This window comes from Mytilus edulis, chromosome 4, assembly GCF_963676685.1.
Source record: "Mytilus edulis chromosome 4, xbMytEdul2.2, whole genome shotgun sequence".
NCBI classification, from domain to species: domain Eukaryota; kingdom Metazoa; phylum Mollusca; class Bivalvia; order Mytilida; family Mytilidae; genus Mytilus; species Mytilus edulis.
Window position 1 is genome coordinate 20,485,992 of NC_092347.1, and position 11,150 is coordinate 20,497,141.

At 31.3% G+C, this 11,150-nt stretch overlaps 1 protein-coding gene across 3 annotated transcripts; it reads left to right on the plus strand.

Annotated features, from left to right (window-relative positions):
- Nucleotides 1-744: 744 nt before the first annotated feature.
- Nucleotides 745-10,966, plus strand: LOC139519178 (uncharacterized). Of its 3 annotated transcripts, none has more exons than XM_071311040.1 (5): nucleotides 745-910; nucleotides 5,515-5,790; nucleotides 6,903-6,995; nucleotides 8,123-8,149; nucleotides 8,822-10,966. In XM_071311040.1, exons 1-5 carry the CDS (start codon nucleotides 764-766, stop codon nucleotides 9,197-9,199), a joined length of 921 nt encoding a protein of 306 aa, XP_071167141.1. In that variant the 5' UTR covers nucleotides 745-763; the 3' UTR covers nucleotides 9,200-10,966. The 3 variants fall into 3 exon arrangements, with proteins under 3 accessions (XP_071167141.1, XP_071167142.1, XP_071167143.1); XM_071311041.1 differs by lacking the exon at nucleotides 745-910 and adding an exon at nucleotides 3,335-3,807; XM_071311042.1 differs by lacking the exon at nucleotides 745-910 and adding an exon at nucleotides 3,625-3,821 and having other exon boundaries at nucleotides 5,491-5,790.
- Nucleotides 10,967-11,150: the final 184 nt, after the last annotated feature.

An 11,150-nucleotide genomic window follows, 5' to 3' on the forward strand; every position in this document is an offset into this window, starting at 1 on the left:
CGAACCACTTTTCTGGATTTCCTTTTATCAGGAACTCTCAAAGCCAAACATTGTAAAAAAGAATATAACTATTTTTTCAGTATTTTAAACATGAAAACTGTCAAAACAGGTAACAGGGTACTTAAGCTATACAACTTTAGAGAACAAATACAGTTTATCGAAACAAGCATTAAATCATTAAACCAAGGAGTAGAAAGAATAGGTCACCTTCAGACGCAAAAAGTTAACAACTATCAGATATATATATATATATATAGAAAAATACAATTAAGGCTAAAACAGACGCGCATTTCAAAAACACTTCCCCGATGTTTTTGACCGGACATTTTTTTTTTATACATATACAAATCTGCTGATATCTTTATCACAGTTGTCCTTGTATTAATAAAAAAAATGTTATAAATTCATACTGGTATGTACTTAGTGAGTATAAAAACCGGAATAAAAACCATTTAGGTTCATCTACAGTTTAACAAATAACTTCAAACATCTTAAACTGTACATTAACATAACTGTAAAAACAAGTACTTTATCAACAATTTTAATCATTTGATATAAGTGACATTGTTTCAGTTTATAATATTGAACAACATTCAATGGATTATATGTCAAGGTCATACACATCACAAGGTATAGTTTAATCTAAGATTGTGTACAGATGCACTTGATTAGATATTTTTTCATAGCTTCTGACACAAACCGACAAACCAACTAAACATAGGAAGTTAATCATGATTGGAGATATCATACTCCTGCGATAATAATGAATATAAAAAATATATGCATTGCATTTGGCATTATTATTATTCTAATACTAATGGTTTGTATACCACAAACCATAGTCATCCTTATAATTCTAGTACTATGGTGGTCTTGGAACAACGACGATGACAGTTTGTTTGCAAAAGAGGTAAGTTTTAATAATTTTGGCCTCGTCAGATTGATTGCAATTTGTAACATGGTAGATATATAATGCATATCTCAAACTAATAATTCCCATCGGATCATCTATATATATATACAACCAAACTATTACACACAATCTGTGAATTAGGTTTCATATACAAGACATGCTAGAATAAGGTTCACATTTCAATGATTATATCATTCTGTCAACGACCCTAAGCAAAATATTATCAAAGATAACTATTGACAGTCTGTGTAAAATTTTAACTTTTTGACACATTAATGGTACGCTTACATATATAAGAAATGGAAATGTTTTGTGTCATCCCTTCATTAAACTTATACCATATTGTTGTCTTCTTAACCATTCTTTTTAAATGCAGATTCGAGACGACAAAAACAACCTGGTTTTAGCTAAAGTGTTAAAAAAAAACATGCTTTACTTGTTAGTTGACTAATAGAACTGTTGAGGTCATATCAACAATTCATGAATTATATCACTTGTAAGAATTTTCGCTACTATGTTCAAATAACAAACTTTTTATAAAACCATTACAAATTGACATAAAAACGGATCAAACAAAAAGGCAGAACAACATTAAGGGGACTGTATGTTTGTTTTCGAGATACAAGCAATTGAAAATTTGGCGGGAAATAATTCCCTTTTAATTTTTTTCTTTTTGATTGAAATAGTGATCATTTTTTTAACTTAAGCCCTGAAATTGACGAATAATCTTTCATAAAACTCTAACTAATCAATTGTTCAGTGAATACGCATATGAAAGAGGATAGTTCGATGAAGTTGTATTCAAATCTGTATGATTCTGTCAAAAAAAGTAAAATTGAGATGGAGAATGGAAATGGGGAACGTGTCAAAGAGACAACAACCCGTCAATAGAACAGACAACAGCAGAAGGTCACCAACAGATCTTCAATGCAGCGAGAAATTCCCGCACCCGGAAGCGTCCTTCAGCTGGCCCCTAAACAAATATATATACTAGTTCAGTGATAATGAACGCCATAATAAACTCCAAATTGTACACAAGAAACTAAAATTAAAAATAATACAAGACTAACAAAGGTCAGAGGCTCCTGACTTTGGAAAGGCGCAAAAATGCAGCGGGGTCAAACATGTTTCTGAGATTTCAACCCTTCCCCTATACCTCTAGTCAATGTAGAAAAGTAAACGCATAACAATACGCACATTAAAATTCAGTTCAAGAGAAGTCCGATTCTGATGTCAGAAGATGTAATCAAAGAAAATAAACAAAATGATAATAATACATATATAACAACAGACTACTAGCAGTTAACTGACATGCCAGCTCCAGACTTCAATTAAACTGATTGAAAGAGTATTTAAAAAAGAAACAACAGTAAGAAAACTGTCGTAGTATATCATATCCAATCTTAATTCTCGAATAACAGAAGAACCTAAGATTAAATTATTCACAAACAGTTATTTACGTTATGCTCGTTCCGTACAATTATAAATAAAGGATCTTTTGGTTTCTTTTTAAATTGTCTTCATTTTAAGATTCGTAGTGGAACAAAGTCGGTGTAAAGTTAATTTGATTAAACTAGGAACCATATTTATGCTTTTGTTGCTTCAAAATTGTTCAAACATAAATAAAGAATTCAATAATATGTCGGCCGTAACAATTGTGATTTCGTCCAAAGGGAAATAACTAAAAAGGTTTTGCTAACATTTCAATCGTATATCTGTTCGTAAATTACGGCATGTGGTTATGAAATGCAACAACAAATATTCATGGACTTTAAAGTTAACAAAAAAGAACAATGGTGACAAAACATCTGTCTGCATAAAACAGTATTTTGAAAAGCAAAATTTATCATATCTGAAGGATTAATGCTAATACAAAATTTGTCTGTATTGTGCGTTTATAATCAACCACAGATTGTACATCAATATTTTGCTGTTTCCTTAAAACAAACCCCTGTCGGAGAAATGTCGAAGGAAGGCGGAAGTTTATCTATTATAGTTTCTTCAGAGGGATTAAAATCAAGCTCTTAAACATGTTCAAGAAAAAGCAAGCACTTTTAATCATTTTGAAAAAATCTTTGAAATAACAGGCTCAGATCTTTCTGCGAATCTATTTCCTTTTTATATATAAGTAAGAACCATTTCTTCTTTATCAAATGAAATTTTGTTTTCACAATCCTTAGATAAGTGTTCTCTATATTGAAGATTGTTTGATACTGCCTTTTCATATCCTTTCCGATAGAGTATCATTTCATTTTATTTTAAAATAATTTGTATATTGGCTTGAAACTACAACAGTAGAAAACACTGTGTAAAATTATATTTAAAAAAAAAACGTTTGGCTCTTATGTACAACATGTGATAGCAACTGTTATTCCCGTGCACAATTTTGCACTCCGGTCACAATAATACTTGGACGATTTTGTTGAAATGACAAATGCTAAACTACCTAATATTCAGTACATGCATATTTAATACGTGCATATTGACTCGTACCTAGTGAAATATTAACAGGAAAAATAACGTATGAGTTCATGTACTTTGAAACAGATAACATGAACAAATGATGAAGGAAGTATTGTCGAAATGATGACTTAAACTAACTTTAAAAATACTTCCTTTATTACGATTTAAAATCATTTAGGTTTCTGATATACTATCTGATGTATTAAATGTCAATGTCATTTTCTGATAAAGATTTTTTTTTATCTTATATAATATATATCAGATTAAATGAGATGATTAGATATTTTATTTCTTTAGTCTCGGACACAAAATTTAAAAACTGAGTAAACTAGACATTAATTATGATAGAAATCATCATATTTATTATCATAGCACTGGTTGTTATAGGGTTGCTTCGGAGTCAACACGTTGACAATTACAGTAAACACGAGGTAAGTTTAACTTAGTGTTTGTGTCCTCGTCTGTTTGAAGTGCTAAATATAATCTTTAAATAAAAAATATTGGTCAAATCATAGTCATTAAAAAATATAAATAAGATCTGGCTGAAGAATATAAGTCATGTATTCAAAGAAGTCACAATCATGAAAGGATGATGGAATTTGGGCTACTATCATTTGAACAAATCTGTGGGTATGTAACTTTGACATATATTTTTCGCAAGCAGAGATCATGCAAATCAATGTGTCCATTAAACATTGTATACTTTAACTTCATATTTTTTTGTTGCCGTGTCAAAAGAGAGTCGACAAATTGGACATATTATTTACGTCGCAAAAGATCAAAAGTGTTGATAGATGTTATAAATATTTTGACAAAACTTGTCTGAAACATGAATTTAATGAGCATGTCTTATTGTAAACAAAAACTCCAAGTACAACTGTTCACATCCAACGGAATTCGTTTAGAATATGTTGTTTTCCTTATAAATCAATAAACAACCAAAGAACTATCTCAACATTTAGTTTCTACTTTAATCACTAGTCAGTCAACAGCGAGGTTGTATTGTCAGTTTTTCTATCGAAGGTCGGTGGTTTTCTCGGGGCACTCCGGCTTCCACCACCAATAAAAACTGGCCGCCACGAAATAGCCTAAATGCGGTGCTTAAAAGTGGCGTTTAAACAACAAAAATCAATCAATCAATCATTTTATTCTTCATATTCTCCATAAAAATGCAAAAAAAAGCAATTATTACAAAAAAAAAAAGACAGCATAATATCATCTTAGAAATTTTCTATATAACGTTACCTTTTTAGGAAACCGCTAATAATATATGCTATATGGAAGGGTCTTCCATAAAACAAGTCAATGCTCATTTTAAAGACATATAGAATGGTGGTAATGAACGTTGATGCTGACGTCAACATCAAGAATACTAATTAACGGCAACAGTAGTATACCGCTGTTCGAAACTCGTACATCGATAGAAAAAAACATCCGGGTCACAAACTAAAACTGAGAGAATCCTTTGATAATATACTGTTTATTCTTGAAACATATACATGTAAAGCATGGTAAAATCCTCATCAAGTCTCCTATAACAGTAGAAAAATCAATAAAACAATGATAAAAAAATATGATTTCTAATGTACTAATGAAACAAAATCGTTAACTTGTTTTCCAACTTTTTTTTTATTTTCCCGCATTTGCAAAGAAATCTTCCGGTCTCGTTTGTAATGAGACTTTCGGTTTCCCTAATAACAGGACCAACATCGGAATAGTTATCAAAGGTACCAGGATTATAATTTAATACTCCAGAATCGCTTTTCGTCTAAATAAGACTCATCAGTTACGGTATTTCAAGTAACTCCTGCCTCATATTATTTTATCACAGGGTTAATGACAGAGAATATTTTGAAAATGCAAAGTTGGCCTTTGATGGATTTGGCTACTAGCATTTTTTTAGGTTATTGCTGATCATTTAGCTCTTCGATCGTTTGTGTTCTTATAAATCCTTGGCTTTCATATGTATGATTTTGAGATTTCCTAATTAATGTAAATCCAGAAAACCGCTTCGGAAGCAAAACATTTATACAACGTGTGGTCTTCATTTTTGAATGAAACTGTTTCTTTTGATGTCTTTTTTTTTAATTAACGATCCTAACTTCTTATGGCAGTAAAGATTAATTAACATTCTGTAGGATGATGAAGAGAACGCCAATTCAAAACCGCAAATTTGGGAAGATGACGAAAATGTAATACAGCATACGAACAGAGTAACTCATTTACATCAACACAATTATTCAGATCACCGCGTTGTCAACAATAACTTATTCTTAAATTCACCAAAAGCAGACGTCATTAAGAGAAATGTGGCAATTACCCGTAAACACCGAACTACAGAGCTCGAGTATATAATGAATGATACTGAACGAATTCGATGTTTTGATTCTAGAAAAATTACACTTTTTAAAAAGGTGAGATATTAATCAATACATTTAAAATGAGTTTGCATTCTAGGAAAATAAAATCATTCAAACAAATTAATCCGTTACACGTTCCTTAAATATGATTTATACGTTGGATATAGACATAAGAAGATGTGATATGAGTGCCAATGAGACAACTCTCCATCCAAGGGACAATTTGTAAAAGTAAACCATTGCATGTCAAAGTACGGTCGTCAAAACGGTTCTTGGCTCACATCGAGCAGCAAGCTATGAAGGGGCCCGAGTGTAAATCCATTCAAACAGGAAAACCAACGGTCTTATCTAGATAACTTTTAAGTGGAACTTAAGTAACCGTATTTACTTATTTTTATAAGTTTCTGGTAGGTTCTACATAGTCGTACAAATGAGAGTTATTAACCATTCGAACCAATCATGTATACTCACGTTAAATATGAGCCCTCAAGAAAAAACAATGTCAAATGTTGCCTTATCTAATTCTTTTCTTTTCCTCCGCTTAACAGGAGAATGTCAGATGTTACGTTTAAAAACATATTTATATTTAATAGACAGGAATTCATTAGAATATACGTGTTTAGCTTACATCATACGCACAACAAAAACAAAAATTCGATATTTTTGCTACCGTTGTCACATTTTTGTCAGAATAGTATTGGTACACTAATACTGTCAGAATAACATGTTTGTTTTTCACATGAAAGATGGATATGGTAATAAAATATGATATAGGCTTATAGTGATAAGTTTTTAGGTTGACAATATAGAATTTTGTAAGACATATGACAACCTAAATAGTTTCATGATCATTATAGAACTCTCTGTCATTATTAACGAAAGAATGTTTAAAAGTATAGAATTGGGTACACTTTGAATAAATAATTTTTTTTTCTGTCAGCGCATCTTGGTGAAATATGATAGCAGTATTATAAAAATTGTATTTTATACATCGGAATTTTAAAAGTCTAATGCATTTAAGAAATTTTATAATTCGGTGGAGAAAGTGGATAATTTGAAATATCCCCCTTGCAGGATAAAAACGCAGTGAAATATACAATGAATAGTTGAATGTAAAATTATTTACAATAAACAATAATACTTAGAACTATATTTTCCTTTCACAGGCAGATGAGGTAAAAAAGAAAACTGGGTGCGATATATACTTGGAAATGAGATACGAAAGGAAGCCACACATATACAAATCAGACACTTTTCAGGTAATTGTCAATTGTTGAACATGATTGTGAATACTATAAATAGTTAAAAAAGAATATATACCGGAGAAGGGCATTTTAAATGCCTATCATATCATAACTGTATATTTCATTCATTAACAAAATTCACAATATTATAGTGCTAGCTTAATGTGTACTTTGAACATGTTTTTGTTTAATTTTTATTTAAAAAAATCTAAACTTTGGAAAGATACAATTGGGATAATTAAAATCTTATACTTCTAAGGTAAACTGAGAACGCCGTATCAAAATACACCTAACGTCTATTAGAAGAAAAAACACACTTAACTTTTTAACACAAACACGACCTTCACTAAATATTAGGGGTGATCTAATGTGCCCCCCGAATGGTAAGTAGATCTTACTACGTTAGTGGCACTTGTCATATTTATCTTGATATTTTCAAAAGCTGTGCGCAGTCTCATTGTTTAAGTCACAATTCAAGAATAGATGATAAGTACCGATTATCAGGTTGTCTGCATGTTGATATCGTAAAATATCAGCTGCGAGACATAATATGAAGCTTTTTGTCGAGTGAGCGTAGCGAACGAGATCAAAAAGCCTTCATATAATGTCAAGCAGCTGATATTTTACAATATCAATATGCAGATAATCTGATAATCGATTTATCGGGCTATATTTGCGTGATTCAGAAGTGTTTTCTTTGTTTCACCAGGACACAAAAGATGACTTGATAAGTTCGGGTCAAAGTTATTAACGTCGGGTCAAACATTATGACGTCGCTGATATGTCCGGGTCAAAGTTATTAAGGCCGGGTCAACGTATTTGACGTCACAAAGACATGATACGGAATAATATTAAAGGTGAACAAAGTGATATAGACAGTGGGACGACCGATAAATGTGTATTAACAACAATTTGGACACGGAATCGGAATCCTAACTAGGATAAGCGCTCATAAACATTCTGAATGAGACTCTCCTCATATGTGTTAAAGCTATTATTGATTGTTGAATGTCATATCCGTTTTTTTTTAATTTGATTTTCATGGCTTAAATCGGAAACTTAGTTTTTGTATGAATGAAAACAAAATGTATGTATGATACGTTTTACTTGTTTAGTGCCATTGAAAGATTGTATCATTGTAGAATTACAGCCTTAAACAAGAGGACATGGTAAGTAAACGTTTATATTTGAATCTTTTATTCTATCGTTGACACAACATATTTTCTAAAACATATATCAAACTGTCTCCTTTTGTTTTGTTTTGTGTAGAATTTGTCCATCGTCAGTAGTATTAGTAGCACAGCAATGATGGACGGTTAAGAGCGTGATCTTGTAAAGAATTAAGCTGAAAACTGTATGTTTCCCTTCAACAGGGTTTATTGTTCGTGTCTTCGGGTAACTTCCAGATTGGCGTACATCAAAAACATTTATTTGAAATTGATTTACGCCAAAAACATCTGTTTAAAATTGATATCATGAAATAACCGTAAATTGTATCTCTAATAACCCGAAGTAGGTCAAATATATACATGTAAGATAATTATTGCTTTAATTTATAATAAGATAAATTTACCTTACCTATATTTTATAATACTTTTTTTTCAGCTGAGCACTTCATATGCTTGCTTTTGAAGAAATAATTATTTCCTATCGTCTATTTATCTATTTAATTTATGAGTTATCAAATTTGAACAATCAGATGTTATATTATAGACATTTTCCCTATAGATGATCCAAAAAACACACTATTGCATTTCATGTATTGATTATGTTGTTTTATGCTCAGGACGTTCAATTCATATCACATTCACCTTAATTTATTTATTCAATTTTAAAAAAAGGATGTTGATTCTCCTGATGAATCTAGACGCTCGAACAATAAACTGATAGGTAAACGAAGCAATGAATCTAAAGATGATTCGGATACTGAAGACAACAAATTGTCCCCTGCAAAGATACCAAAAACTCTAAAAGAGCATACAAATAGTGGAAACCGAGATCAATTGGAAAATGAAATGGAAACTGAGGCCGATAAATGTGTTTGTAGTATTTGTGGAGAGTATGAAGATGACAATGATGAAGATAAAGGTCCATGGGTAAATTGCGCCTACCAGTATGAAGGTTTATCATGTAAATACACAGCGCATGTAACATGTCTAAAATTAGAAGAATATCCTCAACACTTTATCTGTTCAGAACACAAAGCACATGTAGAATAGTTTATAGGTGATAGATTCGTTTTTATGCCCCACCTACGATAGTAGAGGGGCAATATGTTTTCTGGTATGTGTGTCCGTTCGTTTGTCCTTCCGTTCGTTTGTCCGTTCGTTCGTCCGTCCGTTCGTCTGTCCCACTTCAGGTTAAAGTTTTTGGTTAAGGTAGTTTTTGATGAACTTGAAATCCAATCAATTTGAAACTTAGTACACATGTTCCCAATGATATGATCTTTCTAATTTTTATGCCAAATTAAAGTTTTGACCCCTATTTCACGGTCCAATGAACATAGAAAATGACAGTGCAAAGTTAAGGTTGAAGTTTTGGTTAAAGTTTTTGGTCAAGGTTGTTTTTGATGAAGTTGAAGTCACATCAACTTAAAACTTTGTACATATGTGCCCTATGATATTATGATCTTTTTAATTTTAATTCTAAATTAAAGTTTTGACCTCAATTTCACGGTCAAATGAACATGGAAAATGATAGTGCGAGTAGGGCATCCGTGTACTATGGACAAATTCTTGTTTTAAAACGAGTTTAAATTATTTTCTTTAGATTTAATTCATATTATTAAACACAAATAGTTTCCATTCGAGATGTTAAGTTTGAAATATTGTAAGGATAATTTCAGGTTTAAAAGGAAAAAAGGAAAGGCATATATTCATTGGCATCAATTAATTGGATACTGTTCGTTGTACTGTTATTTCCAGTTAACAATGGTATTATGTCGTTGAGATTTGTATCAATAAGTCAGCAAATCGTACCCAAGATGCAATGATTATTATATATTATTTCAGTGAGTATACACTGTCATGGCCTGGTGGTCCTTTCTAACAAAACAGTTCATTATTTACAGTTACTATTGGTTGTCTACAATTGTACTATCTATTTTATATATGAGTAAGGAGCCTCTGGCAGAGTGGTCTAAGTAGTCAAAGTACTTTATCACTAGCCTGTCTTGACTGAGATTGTAATTTCGATTTTCGCACGTTACAGGTGCGCCTGACACCGATCTTAATTGACTAGGATTATCAGTTTTCTACCGATGGTCAGTTGTTCTCTATTTACACTCCGCGGCTTCATCTATCAATAAAAACTAACCGTCATGAATAGCATACTAGTGTTTAAAGTGGCGTTAATCAACAATCAATCAACCAATGAATTATATGAACAGAACTTGCGTCAATATTAAGATGAGACCTATACAACGTCACTGTGAACAGGTTATTTGAAGAAATTTTAGTTCGTATTGCTCGGTCTCTAGTTTTCTATGTTGTGTTTTGTGTTCGTTTGATCTTTTTCCCTTTTTAGCCATTGCGGTGTCTGTTGATTGGAGAACATTTTAATAATTGTGTAAGATATCATATCGAAATAAGTTCATTCATTTTTCCAGTAACTATATGTATGTATTGTTTTCCATATAATAAGCACAGGATACAACATTTATGCAAGTTACACAATTATAGAATTTCCAATAACATGTAATGCTCACCTCACATAATAATGACTGAATCTTTGATTATTTCATTGACCTAAACCTTCTTCTTATGTATTTCGTATATTAAAATAAACATGACTCTTTCTTATTTTGACAATACTTATTTTAGTATAAGGATGTAAAATTCTCATTTTGTTTACATGCACATGTGTGGTCAAGAAGAAATATGCTGATTTTTACGAATTTGAAAGCTCTTTTAAAAACTCTTCCTTGCTTTATGCCTTAATATCATATTGCATTTCTTTGAATATCTAATAAAATGAGAAACGTATAATTATTTAACTTCAAAATAGATATACCAAATTTTACTCAATTTAGTTAAAACATATTTATTTATAGTGGATTGGAAACAACTTATTGCAACTTATATTATTTCCTTTCCACTTTGCGGGTTCGGGTGCTGACTTGTAGCAGCATTACCCTACCGATTTTGAACTCTACAAGGGTTCTTTACATGC

Excerpts from the sequence above, each read along its gene's own strand:
- LOC139519178 (XM_071311040.1), top strand. The coding sequence starts at position 764 with ATGAATATAAAAAATATATGCATTGCATTTGGCATTATTATTATTCTA. Across the intron at positions 911-5,514 it reads ACAGTTTGTTTGCAAAAGAG|GATGATGAAGAGAACGCCAA; the intron begins GTAAGTTTTAAT and ends AACATTCTGTAG. Across the intron at positions 8,150-8,821 it reads GCCTTAAACAAGAGGACATG|GATGTTGATTCTCCTGATGA; the intron begins GTAAGTAAACGT and ends TTTTAAAAAAAG.